We start from the raw sequence: 19,958 nt of genomic DNA on the forward strand, positions 1-19,958 counted from the left end.
ATCTGGCAACACTGTATAAACAGATGTTTTCCCCCCAAGCTCAAATGTAAATTTTTCATAAGACCGATGTATCATCTCAACATGATGAGGTTGATGTTTCATTTTCACATCTTTATTTTAGGAATGCATGCCATTGTATTTTGGTATTTTTAAGACTGAAAAATAGCTGAAAAAGCTGAAAAATATTCACATCTTACAATTAAACCCCAATTTTGGCAACACCCATGTGGTTTGGACTTTGGAACAACACTGACATAATAACTGATCAAATTTGATCTGAAATTATCTTTCTTTCAAAAAAATGTTCCTTGAAAGGGTGAAGTTTCATTTTCACATCATTTAACTTAAGGTGAGACTTATGCGAATTTCGAAAAAATAGGAAAATGTCTGGCAACACTGTATAAACAAATGTTTTTTCCCCAAGCTCAAATGTAATTTTTTCATAAGACCAATGTATCATCTCAACATGCTGTGGTCGATGTTGAAATCAGAACACTACCATATGGTTTATGAGCTATACAAAGTTGGTATATTTTCATACTTTGAAAAAATTGAAAAACACACCTATTTCAAATAAATGGTATAACCCACCCTGACATCTGGTGATTATTTTTATACTTTCAATGCGGCATCTAAGGTTTGACCTATTCATACCTTATAAAGAAAACAGTATATATATATTGTGTATATTAGTAACACTGGCTTCAAAACTTGACAATTTGACTGCTGAAAAATGCAAAAATTGTGAAAATATGCCTAAAATGGAAATTTGGCTGTTACCATGGCAACGGGGATATTTTTCCCAAATTTATTTCATGTGTGTTTGTTTGAGGTCAAGGTCCAACAAATATCAAAGTATAAAGGAAATCCATTTTTTGACCGTGGCAAACATTTTAAAAAAATTCTCCAAAATAACAGATAATGCCTCTTAAACCCTACACATACAGTACATTGATGGTGCATTGTACAAGTGTACATTAATCCCTATTATCATGTTCGGTCATCATTCTTAGTTTTCAATTAACATTTATTGGATTAGATCTGGAAAGTGTGTCACATTATCATGTTTAGTCTTCATTTTATTGGATTAGATCTGGAAAGGCTAGAATGGATCGGGCAGGATCGTTCCAGATTGTTTGGTATGGGTCGAGGCAGTATTATTCGGAGATTGCCAGTATTAGGGTGGAAAAAAAGCAGTTTATAATATCTTGTGTCCTATGTAAACAGTAGATGGTATTGACTAATTTGTTACTGTTTTGTCTTTTCTGTAGCTGATGTAAGGACAACAGTATATACCATTCTCACAGTAGTATGTGGGGTTGGAGTACTTCTATTTCTATTGCTTAAGAAGCCACCTGATACGGAGATGCACAGTGTCAATGAAGAGTAAGTATACATTATCTGTTTTTACATCCATGATTTAACTGGCTCAACACAAAATGGAAAATCAGCTATAATAAAAGTAGAATTTTTAATACATTGCACAGAAGCACCAATCTCATCAAGTTGTTATTTTAGTTAGGGGATGGCATCATATCAATCAAGATCTTTGCTTTACATTACCATGGAATTTCTTTAATTATTTCTGGATAGTACACTTCCTGTGCACAATGTTGGTTTTGACTCTCTGTCATTGAGTACCACTTCTCTCTCTCTCTCTCTCTCGTCTGTCTGTTTGTTTGTCTATGTTATTTTTATTTTTGTCTATGTTATTTTTATTGACTTGGTCTCCTTTTGCCATGTGGTGGTTTGTAGAGGCCATACTTTCAACAAGGTTATTCTGGCATCCTGAATATGTAGCCAAGAAAATATAGCTGCCGTCCACCCTCCCTTGTTATCTCCATAATTCATAATATTTTATTTCCTTTAAGAGTATGGTACCTGTAATGTATATTATTAAATTGGCCTCCATGATTTTTCTTGCAGCTCTGGTGAAGGTGATCCTGAAGGACCCCTGCATTCAATAAGTAAGTAGCTATGGGTACTACATCATTGGACCAAGAGCACAAGTAGGATTCATTTTTTTTCTCTTAAACAGTCCAACCTCCCTTATATGGATCTTTTATATGGATCTCTCTATTATTTAGACATGTGACCATCACAGAAAAACATGCCTCCCTTCTCCCGATGATGCTTTGAGAGCTTGATTTCATGCACTGAAGCATTTAGAAGGCCATATCTATGTGCCATAAAGGCAAGCACTCAATATCATATTTCAGTGTTATTACCCCCATTTTGAGCAACTTTTGCTGTCTCAATGTTAGCACTTCAGATATTCAATGCAGAATTACATTAATTCAATTATCATTATTTTTCACTAATCCGGCCAATGCTTGGTCCCATCATGGCTGCATAAGACCGTATTGGAAAAAGGCAACATTTTGTACTAATGGTGAAAAGTACTGAAATATATTTGCTATGATAAAATTTGACATAAATTTGTAGGGGTTTTCCCCAGTTTTGTGTCCTTCCTTTGGTGTAATGTACATGTATATTAATGCAATTGGTTAGATATAGTGTCTGCACATAATTCATACAGTTTTTATATTTTATAATTCCTTACAGAAAGGGCTTTCCAGCTGTTTAAAATGAAGGAGATGGTTTTATTAGAGATCTGTTTCTTTTACACAGGTAAGCATTTATAGTAAATCAATATTTCATATTGAATCATCATGCATGAAAAAAGTGAGCTTAGGAAGCCGATATGTGGTATTCACTTGTCAGTCACTGCCTGTTAATTAGCTCCTTTGCAGAGCAGAGCTGCCAACTTTTAAGTTTGTTTGGCTTATAATTTAAAATTTAACTTAAAAGTTTTGTGTTACATGCATGATACAATGTGCAATTTGTGTATTGCTGTGCCCAACTGGGTGCACGCCATTCTATATCAGTTATATACACAGATGTTATGAGTCTATTTTTTTTTTGCCAATTATAAGTTAAACATACTTTAGTATGCTTTAGATTTTCAGTATTTTGTACTGAAATCACTAAAGAATACTGAGAAATTTTGCAAATACTGAAGAATATTTTATTATCGCAGACATTAATACTGTCAATAATGTCAGTGCTGTGGTACGTGAAAATTGAACATAACTATATAGGCCTACAAATTTTATATGGGAAATACTGGTTCAAGTCTTGAGAATACTGAAAAATATTTCAGAGGCTTGGCAGCTCTGCCTACTTCATTGAGCTTACCTTATGGATGAGATGACTCCTGATATGTTGTGTATTTTGTGAGGAATGTGAAGCAAGAAATAGAATCCAAATGTTGCAACCCATTTGAATTTTTGGAGCAAAAATTCTCACAGTAGGTTTGCTAAATGGACTGATCTTATGTCATTTTTTGTTTTCATAAATTAGATAATAAGTTACTGGCATCAGCATAATTTATACTTTGACCAGAATGTGTGAAACTTTTGATTATATAATTGCACTTTTTGTTCCTTATTTGCAGGATTAGAGTTGACTTTCTTCAGTGGCGTATTTGGTACATGTGTAGGTAATGTTGTACATTTTGGTAACAATGCTGAAAGTTATATTGGAATTTGTGGCATTCTTATAGGAGCTGGGGAAGTAGTAGGTAAGTTGTGGGAACAACACACCCACCCACCCACCCCAACATACACATCTCTACTCATATTCTCCCCCAAACATGGATACTTGGACTACACAGGCAACCAAGGACATGAAATATGTGATAATGTGACATTTCACATTGACACATACTTTTATACACATACACAAAATCACAGTGGAGTGTGGACCTAGCATTGGGACCTATAAGCTTAAATACATCTAAAGGTATATGGCACCCACTGGAATAGGTCTTGTAACTGTGGACATCCATGGTTATAGTGAAAATTTTGTGTTCAATTTAGAGGGGTTTGCACAAAATACATGTAGGCTCCAGCTGTGCATGTAACTTTGCTGCTGCACATGTACATTTTATCCTGTTTTTAGGAAACGAGCTCATTTGTGTGTGTAGATTTTATTTTCTAAATCGACCCCTTCCTAAAAGCCCATTGTTCACTGTCAAAATAGATGCACACAGTCACACCCCGGCCCATCCCCTCCCTACATACACCCCCACCCCGACCCCACACACACAAACACACATAAACACAGACACCCCGACAGAGTGAATGAATGAATGAAAGAAAAAGAGAAGCAAGAATAAGAAGATAAACAGGAAGACAAAAATAAACAGGAAAAGAAATTGAGAGGGACAGGGAAGTAGGAGAGTGACAGTAAGAAGAGTGATTAGTCAGGAGAGAGAATTTTAGAAAAAAGATAGAAAGCCAGAAAAGAAGGAATAGGAAATTGGTAGAGAGAAACAATTAAAGAAATGGTGAGGGGACGGGTGAGAGAGACATGGACTTTTACGTACTGTTTCTTCAATTAATGTAACCTTTGTTCTTTTATTTCCAGGTGGTGCATCATTTGGAATATTTGGATCCAAAACCATCAAGTTTGGTCGAGATCCTATTATACTATTAGGCTACATTGTACATATGGCAGCTTTTTATTTGTGCTTCCTAAACTTCCCAGGTAACTCACCTGTTGAGAAGTCAGATGCAGCAACATATATTACACCTGTGTAAGTTTCAGTTGATATGTTCAATACTTTTACCAAGAAACAGGAAATAGTTGGTTGATGGTGGATCACATCCTATATAACACCTATCATGTGTCAAATGAAACATGGTAGTAGAATGTATTGTTGGACACACACCACTAATGAACAAACCAGCAAAGTTCCCCATTCTGATTTGCATATATGAAGGCTGGTGTGTATGTTTGTTGTTAGGTGGTGATGTGATCTGCGAATCAATGATTTTATATGGTGTATGCATAGTTGTATAGGCATGTGTATTACTATAGAGCTTGTCCCAAAATAAATGTTGCAACCAAAAACAACAGATTTTCTCTCAGAAATGGTTGTTTAATGTAATTGGTATTTATACTGTGCTATACCCTTCATATTCAGTGTCCTACCAGTACAGTATGGGAAGGGGGTGGGGAGACTATAGACTGAAATGCAAATAAGTAAGTGTTACAAAAACTATATGGTCCACATGGGTTTCAACAGGCATGTTGAGGTAATGCATAATGGGCTATTTTAGCAATATTAATTTTGTGTGAGTTTGATGTTTCTGAACAGTGTTGGTTTTGTATGTACTTGCAAAGATCTCCACATTACACTCTTTGGGTCAAACATATTTTCCCCTGCTTTTGAATTACCTTGTAAAATTTCCCATTAATAGAGTATTGTCACTTGTACTTGTCCAAGAGCAATTCTGTTAAAAACCTTTTAACTTGCAAGATTGCGATTGACATCAAGTCAAGTCAATCATTTAACTAAATCATTTAATTAAAATGTAACTTGTTTGTACCTTGTTTTCAGTGCGGGTATAGCCTTTGCATGTGCCTTTCTATTGGGTTTTGGAGATAGTTGTTTCAACACACAAATCTATTCCATCCTAGGCTCACTGTTTGCCAGAGATAGTGCTGCTGTTTTTGCTCTCTATAAATTTACTCAAGTAAGTAGATATACAGGGTGTCCCAAAATAAACCAAAACAATTATTTCAATCGGTTCACAACTTTTGAAGATATGCTCTTTTGAATAAAAGTACCTGTTTTTCACTCTGTCCACGGATAGCAAACAGAGTGGTTGGGATTGCTCATGCTGTGGAGTGGACTGCATGATCACCAGACCTCACACCACTTGATCTTTATCCTTTGTGGCAAAATCCAAGATCTTAGTAAACGTATTACTGACGGCATTCGCAAGTATCCGGTGCACAAGGATGGTACGCAACGCAATTGATGCAATGAGGACCAGGGCTGAAACCTGTATTCGCCAAGGAGGCAACCAGGTAGAGGGCAGAGCAACACAGTAAACTCACTTCAGAAGAACCAAAGACAAACCAAACAACCTTTTAGGGCTACCTTTTATCCTAAAAAGAGAAATGACTTATGTTGTAAATAAAAAAGAAAAAAAAAAGAAACAACAAAGTAAGAAAGTAAGAAACATAATAAAACAAAAAGGCATAAATAACCAAGAAAAAATAAGTAATTGCAAGTAAAGCAAAAGAAGTCCCATTCGGCATCCATTTTACCCACAAATTATTGACACTATTAACAAAATCCATTGCCCAAAAACACACTGGTAAAGCCCATTCCATAAATAAAGTTATTTACAAAGTTATCATTGAGGAATGTTTGATATTCATGCATGGTACTTGCAATCCTTTTCAATCTTTGAAGTAGCCAAACCTTCTCCGTGGACAGAGTTAAAAACGGGTATATTTCTTTAAAAGCGCATATCTTCAAAAGTTGTGAGCCGATTGATATAATTGTTTTGGTTTATCAAAGCTAACGACTCAAGGTTTCTTTACATACCAAAATATATTTGATCAACTTTTCAGAAATAGGAGAAAAAGCGGGCGCAATGAGGGGCCTCTTTTTATTGGGACACCCTGTATGTATATAAAACTAAATAAAAATGTGTTCTTTATATGTGTATGTGCAATGGTGGGCCATATAACTGGTTAATTTCAAACATGTGTGACATGATCAAGGGGAATGAGTCACATGTTGACCCTGGTCGAAAATGAGTTTTACATATTTTTCTAAGGAAATGTGTGCATTGTAAAATTTTACATCTGTACCACATGCTGCATAAATCATCAAAATCATCTTGCAAGCAAATTGAGCTATATGACTTAATGTACCTTTTGACATTTTGACAAGCACACCCAAATTAAACATTAGAGCCTACTTAGTGTATGGTGAAACCATCACAAACTTCATTATTTGTACTCTTTTGGGCAGCATGCCAATATTGTGAAATAATATGCATAATTTCTCCCATTGCATTCAATGATCAAGTAACATAATATTTTAAACCAAGTTGATTTGTTTGTTTTGCAGTCTACTGCAGCTGCTGCAGCTTTCTTCTACAGTTCTGAACTTCTACTAGAATGGCAGTTACTTATCATGGTTGTCTTTGGCACAATAGGAACATTATCATTCTTTATCGTGGAGTGGGGCATCAAGGCTTCTCCCTCACATCTCGGCTACAATAAGATCTGATATACGTCGGACTCTCTTGAACTACTTGACGACCACACAGAGATAGACCAGCTTGTCGTTAGTGATGTCAGTCTGTGAAATATTTTGTTGGTGTGAGTGAGTGCAATGAAGTCATATCTCTAGTCACTGTACACAGACTATATTTCTGATGATTTACAGCCTGTGTCCAAATACTTATGCATTTTGTCACTGATTTTGTGAGATTGTATATTGTTCTTTAGTTGGATTTTTTTTAACTTACATTACTTACTTAAATGCATCTTCTTAATGTGACCAAGAGTAAGTACCAAAGAGCAACTTCAATAAGGTATATTGCTGATAGCAATTGATAAGCAAAAGTAAATGCAAGCTGGGAATGAAAGGGGCTCAAATTGCCTGTTGCGGCTGATGAATTCAATAACTTTTGAGCCCTTTACATCCCCAACATGCATCATGTGTGCCTTATGAATGCTATCAGCAATAAACCTTATAGAGATAATTGACTTCTGTGCGCTCATCGGTCCTTTTTATATGAACTTTTTATACATTTTGTTCATTTTATGATACATACCAGTACTGTTAAAATATGTTAAATGATTCCATCTGATCTACCAGGACTAAGAAACTGGGTTGCACGTCACTGTTTAAATGCCATTGTCTTTTTCCTGATATTTCCAGGCTGAAAATACTTATATACTTGCAGATTAATCTGGAAAAGAAACTTGTTATGCCTTTAACTTTTGACAACAGTCGTGTGTGCAAAATATTTGGATTTATTTTGAAGTAATGAAATATAAAAGTTTTGGTAAGATATATTGAATTTGAAGCACCTAAGGCCAGTCACTGTCTACATATCAGGTGTTAAGTATAAGTGGCACAGGAGCAGCAAGGTTCTGTAAATGTCAGTGTTCATTTATTTGCATAAGGTCATTTGTAATGTGCTTTTGCTGTCATAGAGGTGGAACAAAGCTGGATTTTTAATTGAACCAATTTAATTGCAAAACTCAAAATTGAAAATATCAGAATATTTTTTCCTCGTTGCCACTGGGAGATTAAACATCAGTGAAAATATCTTTTGGAATAAGTGTGGTGTGTTTTTCAAAAGACTTCCTAAAGATGATGATGACACCGGGCAATATTACAAAACCTTATCTGAAGAAAGGTTGTCAATGAAGACACTGCCCTATTTCTGAATTCTTGTGTCAAGTTGAATATGATGTCAGTGAAATTATTGCACAAATGATTGATATCATGATTGATTGATTGATTGATGGGTTGATCCAACAATCAATGGGTCATTCGATGGATTGGTGGGTTGGTAACTTAGTTGATTGATTGGAAGGTTCATGTTAGCTAGTTGCCAATTGACATTACTTTCAACTCGAGGCAAGACAAAATAAACACTTAGGCCTATAATTGAAGACCCAATTAAAAACACTAGTTTGCATATGACGTCCTGTCAATCAGACCAAAAATGCCGTACTACGCAGGTCAGCAACCAATCACGTCGCGCCATTGCACTGACATCAGATGCAAACTAGTCTTTTTAATTCGGTCTTCAATTATTTTATAGAGCAAGAATTAGCCAATCATGGTGTAACAAACACCTGACCTTTTGACTATTTGGCACTTGCTTGCATTTTATAATCAATATTGTAATTAAAAGTCAGTGAAAGTGCAATATATAATTTGTTAACATACTAAAGAGTTTAATAATATTTTATTGATTTTTTGTTTAATTCCCTTGACTAAGCTTGAGAGACAATTTACTACAGAAAGTATAATCATTGATTAATGGGTTTATGTAAGAAGAACGCTACAAATCACACTTCTGGAAATATTAAGGCGGGCTGTCAGGTGTGCTATTAAATTATACTCGGTAAGAAGTTTAGGAATTGAGGTGTGCTATAAATCGCACTCGGACAGGCGATTTAAGGTGTGCGATCGCCCTCTCGCACCTTAAAACTCAATCCCTGTAGTGTGTGTGAAGTAATTTGCAGTTTAATAACACTTCCATTAAAATGTTCATGTTATATTGCTTTGATCCAGTTTGTGTAAACTACAGACATTCCAAAGAATTCAGAGCCTCTTAGTAACTCAGTGCTGTAGAGGTGCAATATCTGATATGTTAGTGAACAGATGTTTCAAATAGAAAAACAACAAATTTTGTACACAAATTAAGAGAATGGTCTTTCAAGACAATTATTTTTTTCTCAATCAACAAAATTCTTGTGAAGTTGTTCAGAGAGTCCCAATCAGTAATTAGAATTTAATTTGTATATATTGCTTTATAAGGTAAAATTAGTGGTCTGAGCTTTGAATCAACATGAATTTTATCACTGGCAAGAGAAGACCTAAATTTGGTTGGATAGCTTTGAAAAATTCTGCTTGGATGCAAATCTCAGGCCATGAATTTAATCTTTCATTTTATTTTGTGGATTATGTAATGGGTCTTTGTTCAGTTGTTTTTTAGCTTATTTTTATTGCATAATTACAGTATCTGTCAATATTCTTTTGCATTATTTTGCTGATGTAGTAGTTTCATGAGTATGAAATTTATGCAGATATGGGGTCCTGATTAGCTACTTGAATAAGGTCATTAATTTATAGAATTTGATCATTTTGTAAAGTGGTTCACATGACCATAATCAGGGTAGGCATGTGAGTAAAATACCAGTGAGCCTGGGTGAAAAAGAATTGTATTGATCATTGAAACTGCCCATGATCCAGTATCGTTACTATCAAAAAAAATATACTAGATGAACATTCCAAACTTAAAATAAAAGTGCCAAATATAATTTGAAATATTTTGATTGGGCCCAAGTGGTAAAGTGTGATTCACCACAAATGATTTGTACAGTTGGTAGTTTTATACTTTGCATTGAGAGAAAATCAAAATTAACAGGACAATCCCACAAACAAAGCCTAGTAATTATAGGTTAATGAACGCGTATTACTTATTGCTCGAGAAATTAGACAAAATAATGCACTTGTGCTGATGTTGATGCGTCTAATGCACGAGCCCCGAAGGGGGAGTGCCGCATCCTAGCACTAAGTAATACAAGTTTATTAATCTATTTCATACATGAGAAGAAAAAAACACGTGATTTTTACTTTTTTATATAACAAATTATCACTAAAAATGTTGGAAAACAGAACCAAATCTAAATGCATCAACCCGCCCGAAAAATGAATCAATCTCTACGCGACGCTTAACGCATTAAGAAACACTGCTTGGCGTAGTATGCTGGAGTGCACAATATACACAATCAATGCATGTTTCGTATTTTTCTAACAGCTTTTCTGATTGGCTGCTTTGATATAAGAGTGTATGAAAGATAAATAACTTGCTTTGTGAAACTCATGTTGCACATCATTACTTGTGAATATAGAGAACAGTAATGGGCTATATATAATAGTTGAAATCCACACCCCCTATGGAAGACATGACCTTAATTGCCCAAACAGGGAGTGTGATTTTAAAATGGAATTACCTGAATGAATGGCTCCATTTGAAATCTACACCCCTGTGTGGTAGATTAAGGTTAAGTCTTCCATAGGGGTTGTATGGATTTCAGCTTAAAAAGCCCAATCGATGACACCATTCAGGTGGGGTAGGAATGTGATATATCACCATTTAAGACATTAAATTTAAGACATTGCCATTGGTTTAACACATAACAATCCTAAACGTGTTCTGTGTTGTAAAACCAAAATTATGTTACTCTAAAACCGTTGGAGGTAGACAACGAACCCCTCTGTAAATGTATTGGTTTTTTTTTCCAATTTATAATTGAATGGGGCTTTCAGCCTTTTAGTTTCGCCCGTCACATGACATGTATACCACCTGCCACCATTGATTAACCTTGTATGCTGCCTTCTTGAGTGCTTATCTTTGAGTGTCCTGTCCTCGTATTACTCTCAAATCAAACTATAGTACATCCAACCAAAGCTGAAATCAATGGCTTAGATGTGTCTTCTTATTTTCTTATATCTCTACCCTCCCCTTCACCAAGCTGCATTGAATTTTGATGATGGTGAAATACGCAAATAAACTTACATGGATAACTATGATAACAACTCTCTTGCATTTCACTTTTAAGACAATTCAGGGGGTCAGTTCTCTCAAAATGATTCAATTTGCATTACCTTGTTGATTTCAGTGCAGAAGTCTTCATTGTATGACACATATATCCATTGTTCATTAGTAAAGTAAAAAACTAGTTTGACTAATTTATCTTTTTCTATATATATGTGGTGATCAAGCAAAATCAGTATGGAAGTTGCATATATTTTCAGTTTCAGATTGTAAATAACATTTGCAAAGCTACATTTTGCAGAAAACCCCATAAAATTTGGACAACCAGTTCAAAAGATATGAGCAGTTAGAGTTTCCAAAAGAATAGGAAACAAAAGGAAATTTATACTTTGTTTGGCTATATCTCAAAATGAATATTTCTAACTTGCGACTGATTTTGCTTGATCACATCACATATGAAGAGATGCAAAAGCAGATAAATGCTATTTTCAAACTTTAATGTAGTATTTTTATATGCAAATGCAGACTATATACATTTTGTTTAGTTACAGAGCAGTGGTATACTTTATTTTACTAGGGAAGATTTGTGTCTTTCTGCGCAAAACACAATTAAACACCACCATACCTTTTAGTTATGTTATATGCAGATTATTCAGAATATTCAGATGCAAAACTTGATATTCACCATTTTCAAACTTTTTGCGTTAAGACCATTAACATCTGACCTTTAGAAAATCCAATGTACTGTAAAAGTAGAAATTTTCGCGAGGTTTTTATTTTCGCGAATTTCGCGAGTGGACATAAAATCGCGAAAATAAAAACTCGCGAAAATAACCTTTTGCATTAGGTTTCTATTGTATCAATATCAAAACCGCGAAATTTAATTCTCGCGCAATTGACAAAATCTTTAAAATCACGAAAATATCTTCTCGCAAAAATATTGACTTTTACAGTATATGAAACTATGATCAATAACAACATATATTTCTTATGTTCTTTATATTTGACAAGTTATATTTACCAATGTATCAAATATGGATATATCGCTTTTTGCATCTGAATTCTTCATTTGTGTATTTTTGCACAAGGGTAACTAATTTCTTGTAACTGTATATTCAATATTTTTTATGTAAAAAACAAAAAAATGTGAAGACGATACAACTGAATTTCAATAAAAATAATGAACTTTTTTGGTTCACCTCAATATTGTGTGTTTGAAAATCTTCATATACTGTCACGTGAATCTGGTCATATTTGTGATCTGTTCCTATAAAATCTTAAAAATGGATAGCAGACCTAATATTTGGTTATAAAAAGCCTTTTAAAGACACATTAAAAAGCAACAACACTTTAGTCCCTGTCCTGTAAGACCATGTTTTCTTGCTGTTAAAAGTTCTAATCAAAAATTCACACTCAACATTATTAATATTATTATTATTAAATAATTTAGAGGTGTTACACCCCCCCCCCCCCAATAATCACTACCCCACTGAGCGGTGGCACTGATGGTGACCAAAAATGTAGTTTCTTTAGTTGCACAACCTTTTTAAACCTTTTCAATAATTTTCCTCCTTTTTATCATTAATAATTCTTGCCGCCACTTCTGCCCAGCCCTTTTTTCTTTAATTACACAGCCGTGACGTTAGTCACGGCTGTGTCTTTTTTCTTACAGGTTCTTTCTTCTTTCTTTCTGTCAACCATTACATTTGCTCTAGCACTCACACGCTTACATCGATTTTGACCTAACTTGGTCACAATAATCATTGACCGTGCCCCTACATGTCATATGAAACTTGCGGGGTCAAAGGTCACGCAGGGGTCACAGGGGTCAAAACGTGATTTCAACTAAAATGCATCTTCTCCCACAACTTACGTCGGACAGCAACCCCACTTGCACACATGTATTGCTATTACCCAGGGTCTATGGGGTGTACACAGATTTGGGGTCAAACGTCATTAAGGGGTCACTTCCGGTATAAAACGAAAAACCTTCAAAATTTTTTATTAGCTAAGTAAAACATGGGACAGTAACGGTATGTTCACACATGATCTGTAGTCACTCAATGTATATGTGGTATTTTTTTATTTGAGGTCAAATCTCATTAAGGGGTCACTTCCGGTATAAAACGAAATACCTTTAAAATGCATCTTCTTCCACAGATTCTGTAGGACAGTGACGCCACTTGCACACATGCATTGTTATTACCCAGTGTCTATGGGGTGTACACAGATTTGGGGTCAAAGGTCATTAAGGGGTCACGAAAAACCTTCAAAATGTTTTATTTGCTAAGAAAAACATAGGACAGTGACAGTATGTTCACACATGAATTGTTGTTACCCAATTCATATGTGGTATTTTTTTGTTTGGGGTCAAATGTCATTAAGGGGTCACTTCCGGTCTGAGACGAAAAACCTTCAAAATGCCCCTTCTGCCACAAGTAACATAGCAAAGTGGTGACACGTGCACCCATGCATTGACATTAGCCAATGTCTATTGGCGTTTTCATATATTTTGGGGTCAAAGGTCATTTAAGGGGCCACAACACGGCTGTGTTCGTGGTCTTAGACCACAGCTAAGTCTAGTAATTCTTCTTGCCGCCCCTTCGTATTACACCAACTTTTTTGCCGCCTTCTGCTTTTACCCCGGTTGCTCACGCCCCCAAAGCTCCCAAAAAATATGTGCATGAGTTATAGGGAGTCGAACACATTGAGAAAACATCTGGAGGTTTATATTTTTTTCTTTTCTTATCAAGCTGCATAAAGGGTCATTTTCACAGTTGGCACCATTTTTGGTAACCCCGACACAATGATGGGAGCCATCAGCCAACCAAGACCCATGACACCCCAGACCTTTTTGCCCTAAAATGAACTGAGCAGCGGCCCGGGGGAAGGGGCCTCAACTTTAGAAAGGGAAGGCATATGTTACAATTGAAGAAAAAATGGGGGTCATTGGGTAGCCCGCACCTAAAAAAGGGGTCATCGGGTATGACTTTCAAAATAAAAATTCCTTTAAAAAAGGAATGGGGCGCCCAAGGGAGCTTTCATGTGATGTGCTGAAATCCGGAGGGGGGGGGGGGCACTCCCACTTTGGAGGTGACACGTATGTATGGCTATTAAGACCCCCTTTTCACCATCGCTGTCACCAAAAGACCCCATTACCAGCACGTGCTCTGTTACCCAAAGATCAGGCTATTAAGACCCCCGCCTTTTTCACCATGGCTGTCACCAAAAGACCCCATTACCAGCACATGCTCTGTCACCCGGACCCCATATTTTTTTTGAACAGCAACGAGTCGTATCATCACTGATTTTCGAGGCTTCTTTTGGCTCTCACCCAAAGACCCCATTAAATAAAGGTCACATTCTTACCCAATGCGGCCCCCCTAATTTAGATCCAAACGGTCCATATTTTGTACATTGATTTTTGCTCTCACAGAATGCCAAAAATCATGCTCTCAGGCTTGCAATGACCTTATATTTTTTATATTTTGCTATCAACGGATGCCCCTTACTGGCCAGCCCTACACCTATTATGCCTATAGCTATATTTATTTTTATTTATTTATTCTTTCTTTATTGAGGGTAATACTGCTTCAGTGACAAACACTGCTTTTCAAGCAGGCCCTCATTGTACATGTTCATTTCATATTGAAGTGCCACCCCCGGGGCCCGGGGCTATTAAAGTCATAATGTACAATTTTATAATATGAATTTGGTTAATTTTTTCAAACCTGATTTTTTGGCATATTTGTAATGTTTACACATGTCACAACTTGCACCTAAATGGAATCAGCCAAATTTGTTGTGTTTGTAGGTAAACAGAGCAAAGTTCGACATAAAGTCATAATTCAAAAAATTATGACTTTATGTCCTCCTATAGAACTGCGTGTTAAACGGCTAAAATAACAAGCAGTGTTTACCTCGTTATTTCAGCTCAAAATGGACAGAAACCATTCCCGATAATTATTACTAGTACTATTTCAGCATTTTGAGTATATAACTTGACAAATTTAAAATTTGAAGGAAATCGTACATTAAGCCTTTAATGTAACCGTTTGGATACAATTTTTTCTTTAAAACATTAATGTACCATTACCGGTAAAATGGGGTAACTTCGGTCAGCGGGGTAATTTTGGTCGGTCAAATATATATTTTTAAATGGTCATATTTTCGTACAGCAATATTATTTTTAGTCATATTTGGTGTCTATATATTTGGAAGAAATGATAGTCGCTCAATGATGTCCAATTTCTTCCAGTCGAAATTTACGAAAAAATCGGGATTTTTGACCAAGGATGTGTGCTTGATTAATTTTGTAAGGGGCAAATGTCACAAAAAACACCAACTTGCCCATATAGGGCCTACAGCGAAGATCAATTTTTTTGATTTTTTTTTCTTCATGGAATGTCTGACCAACCGTGCCCCAAATGCGGGGTAAATTTTGGTCAGGCTATTTTTAACCCCTAGGGCACCCTTACAAAATTATTAAAAAGTCTTTTTCAACTTCAAGGTGTAGAAGGGAACCCTAATGTCATAAAAAAGAGATAGCGCCTAATTGAATATAGGCCTAATTGGTTTTGTTTGGAAGCAGTGGTTTAAAAACTTTGAAAAGTGTCCAAAGTTACCACATTTTACGGTACTCCTTTAAATTTCCATGCCAAAAGTAGGCCTACTTTTGAAAGTTTAATCTTCCTAATAGACCTAAGGCCTAATTAGGGGGCCTGTGATTTGATTTTGTTTGGATTGTAAAAATCATTTTGCTTTGCCCGGAAAGTCTTGGTATTTGAAAGTCGATAGCGACCGTTGCATGGCCCCAGGGTCTGGCATGGCCCTACATACCCCTGGACCGTTCTAAATGTTAGAATAGCGCCGTCTATAAATAAAAATATGCAACAGCCGGGAAATTGCGATTGTTTTCGCCGGGTAAATTTAAAGACCGTCTTTTGTCACATTTTTGGCATACACTTTCCCCCTGAATGTTGAGGTCTTGAGGATACCATGTGTACAAGAAAACGATGATCCAGGCAGATTTTGTTGTTGCAACAGTGCCTTCTTGTTTGTGCTGACACATTGCCCAGTAAGTTTGTGGTATATGTAATCATATTCATAAAATGATAACTTGGTAAGCTTACATTAATCATGATTCATGTCTCATGACATTTACAACCATGACAACTGATCAATTCTAAAGTTTGTTATATTTGGCGAAAAAAAATATTCATAAGTCATATCATCGGATTCTTGTATTGATATAGAATGGCGTGCATGCAGTTTAGCGCACACACTTATGCTAGGCGTGTGTATTAGGCCTGGCATTTTTTTTTTTTTTTTTTTTGAATTTGGTACCGGGAGGGTATTTCCTACCGGGTAATGTAATCTCGGGCGGTACCCGTTTACCCGACCGAAAATGCCAGCCTTAGTGTGTATGCTTATGTGAATTTCCTCAATATTAAGTGTGGACTGTACGGTACTATTGACTCGCAAGCAGTAACAAAAACCAAATAATTTTAGTCAATAAAGCTGAGTCGTTATACATGCATACCTAGATTGCTAGAATTTGTTGTCAATTTGATTTTTATCCTTTAGGCTTTGTGATGTTATGTTACCCACTAAAGCATCCAAAACAATGCTATTCTTTTTGCCATGTGCCATCATGGCCATCCCCAGGGCATGAACTTGAGGGGGCGCAGCACTAATTCAGCATCCCATAGGATAACGTGTGAATTCGGCCTACTTCAAGCGCTATGCATTTCTGGCGTCCCTGCAATACTTGGCAAAATAAATTTGGTATCAAATTAAAGCTCTGTTTCTCTAGATTCCAAAACTTTTGTCGGCATATATCGATGACCATTGACTTTTTTCGCTATTTTGCGGTGCAAAAAAATAGCTAAAAATATACTAAACTCACCACTCACATTTCAAAATCGGGTTTTCTCTTAATCCGCCACAGAGAATTGCTTTTGAGATCAATTGTCCAGTTTTTTTCTGCATGTTATCATTAAAGACATGCACTTGTCGAATTCATATGAGCCAATATTGAGTCATTTAAAGTGAACATGTCGGTAGATATGGTCGCTACAATCTCATATTCACTATGGACTATATTAGCGAATTTCGTTGTTACATAAAATGCGGAGTGATTTAGTGTTGCGCCCTCTTGAGTCTTGATGAAGCCTGAAGGGGTTTTATTTAAACTTGGAAATAAGCAAATGGAAAAAAACAGCATTTTTGCTCCATTTTGATTTTTAAAATCATGTAAATCATGATGTACATACGTAAACATAAAAATCTTTTGAAATTTTAAGGTTTGAAAAATAATAAGCCCTTTTGTAAAAATATATCCCTGTGTCTGAGACTGAGGAACAACAGGAAGTGTCACCAATAACCCACTTAAACAAAAGGGAGAAAGTTTGATGCAGTCCGGGCCCTTCGCTTACACATGTCCTTCTTTTGATCACCCATTGATACACATGTACACATGGCCCGAATTTACCGGGCAAGTTTAAAGGAGTATTTCATGATCCTAGCATCCTCATTTTATGACATTTTTCAGTTGATATCCACTAAAAAAACGGATTCCTAAAATTTAAGTTGATTTTGCGTTTGCGAGTTATACATGATTAGACTAATGAAATGATTAGTTTCCCGTCACATTTTTTTCAGTGAAATATGAGGTCATGATTTCATTATTCATTATTTTGGAATATTTCATTATTTTCAAAACTTTTATACATGGCTATTTACCTATATTGTTGATGAAAGACCATCTCAAAGCAGTTAATGCTTAGATCATCATTACAGAAGATTTGAATTTGTTTTTATTAAAAAAGAAATTTGCAATTTTTGTAATCACTAGAAACATGATGAGGTAATCTTTAAATTTCCATTATTTACCACATCCTCTACCCCTACAACCTAAGAAAAACTGCTGAATATGATCAGCAGGGGATGTCAGACATTTTGAGATTTTCAATTTTGATTATAATTTCCATCTCAATTTTCAGATAATTGACTTTTTTATGAAAATAATGAAAGTTTTGGTCAAATTGAAAAAGTGATGAGGGCGGAAACTAATAATTTCATTACCTAGGCCTTATGTGTATATACTGCTCCATAGGCCACTCATTTTGTTCTGGTACAACAGAACATAATTCAAATTTGGTGATATTTTTGCTAAACAAATAATAAAATTTGCAAGAAAGTTTTTGTACACAAACATTATAGGTAGAGGTTTCCAGCATAAAATCTCCAGTGGCGGCGCCAGAATTTTTTTCCGGGAGGGGGGGGGGGCGGCAAAGTTACTGCAAAAGGTGAAATTTTCGTAATTTTGGGTTAAATTGGAAGAGATTTTCAGTGGCGGTGCCAGGGGGGGGGGGCAATTACGAAAATTTCACCTTAACTTTGCCTGAAAAAAATTCCTGGCGCCGCCACTGGAGATTTTTATACTGGAAACCTCTAGCTATAATGTTTGTGTACAAAAACTTTCTTGCAAATTTTAGCTACTTGTCTAAACTATCCACCCATTCATCACTCTTTTTATAATTATGACTTGAAGAGGTACTTTAGTAGGTCTTTCATGTCATGTGTGTTGCCTACTCCCATATTATTGATTAGCAAAGTTAGCTTCTCAGCAATAATTCAACATTAATTTTAAATTGATTATTAGATTTAATATAGGCCTACGTATGCTATAATGAAATTAATGCCATCACATTGTCTATGTGGGCATGGAAGGGGTAACAAGTTAATGATTACCGAGAAATTTGTAGGAAACTAGCAAGCAAATGGCTAAAATATGTTAGTGATTTTTGACCATTTTCAATGGAATTAATTATTTCCTGTAAACTTTTATAATTTAATGTTTTGATAGATAAAGACACTGCCTTTTGCATTTTTGTAAACCTGTAGGCGTATCATAGCGTCTAATTTTATTATTTGCCATTTGGTCACATTTTATCCAAAATCAAATTTGATACAGTGTGTTATCTAAATAGCTATGACATGCCAACTGAGAATTGACACCACCCTGAAATCAGCTTGTTTATCAGTGACTGTCTTTTCGAATTTGCAGGAGAGCATTAAATAGCTCTTCTGGAGCCTTCAAGGAGAGCTGTTTAGAGCATTTATAATAGAATGTAAGGATAGAATAGTCAACTAAGGAGAGCTAAAAATCACTGTCCTATCAGATGTAAGGAGAGCATGGAGAATGATTGCGCTCTTATCAAAAGGCAGTCCCTGGTTTATCACTCTCCTCCTACTCCTAATGTATAGTCCATTGTGACAAAGTGGGGTAATTGGGACAAACATCTAATCACTGCACTTTATTTTGAATAGGTGGAAACACAATGTAGTAGACATTGAGCCCTGATGATGCCTGGTGTTTGATATTTGTTTACAATCAGGTCTGTTTGCAATGTTATTGTTATTCTGCCCTCTGTTGCCAAAAACACTGGGCAATTGACACCTCCACCAATCAGAGATTTCCTCAAACTTTAGCCTGAAGAAACTATTGATCCTAGGAGTCTAGTGATACACAAATCTTATTGATCACAGACTAAATAGGATTAAGTTGAAATCACTAAAGAGCTGAGTACAGTTACATGCTGAATTGATTAGTTTGTTTGGCTCTTATGCATGTTAAGAGCTGCTAAGAGCTAATCAATATCTGAATTGCCTGGCCAGATTTTGTTGTCATACCTACTATGAAATGGTACAGTCCATGTGAATATCACTAATTTAATAGCCTCTGTCCTGTTAAGTAGCCATATTCCTAGTGTGTAGCTTGTGAGTTGAGTGATGAGTAAGAGACTAACAATGGCCTTCAACTCAGCTCACTGCTGA

The 19,958-nt window shown here is 35.8% G+C and overlaps 1 protein-coding gene across 1 annotated transcript in view; it reads left to right on the forward strand.

Moving 5' to 3' along the window:
• The window catches only part of LOC140151513 (UNC93-like protein MFSD11), a 28,181-nt gene extending 20,613 nt beyond the window's left edge, over positions 1–7,568 (forward strand). The window contains exons 5-11 of the mRNA XM_072173882.1: positions 1,272–1,386; positions 1,927–1,967; positions 2,566–2,631; positions 3,458–3,583; positions 4,432–4,600; positions 5,408–5,543; positions 6,938–7,568. Of these exons, the coding sequence (XP_072029983.1) occupies positions 1,272–1,386; positions 1,927–1,967; positions 2,566–2,631; positions 3,458–3,583; positions 4,432–4,600; positions 5,408–5,543; positions 6,938–7,099 (815 nt within the window). The 3' untranslated portion in view covers positions 7,100–7,568. The remainder of the gene's footprint in view (positions 1–1,271; positions 1,387–1,926; positions 1,968–2,565; positions 2,632–3,457; positions 3,584–4,431; positions 4,601–5,407; positions 5,544–6,937) is intronic.
• The last annotated feature ends 12,390 nt before the right edge of the window (positions 7,569–19,958 follow it).

This window comes from Amphiura filiformis, chromosome 1 (genome assembly GCF_039555335.1).
Source record: "Amphiura filiformis chromosome 1, Afil_fr2py, whole genome shotgun sequence".
NCBI lineage: Eukaryota > Metazoa > Echinodermata > Ophiuroidea > Amphilepidida > Amphiuridae > Amphiura > Amphiura filiformis.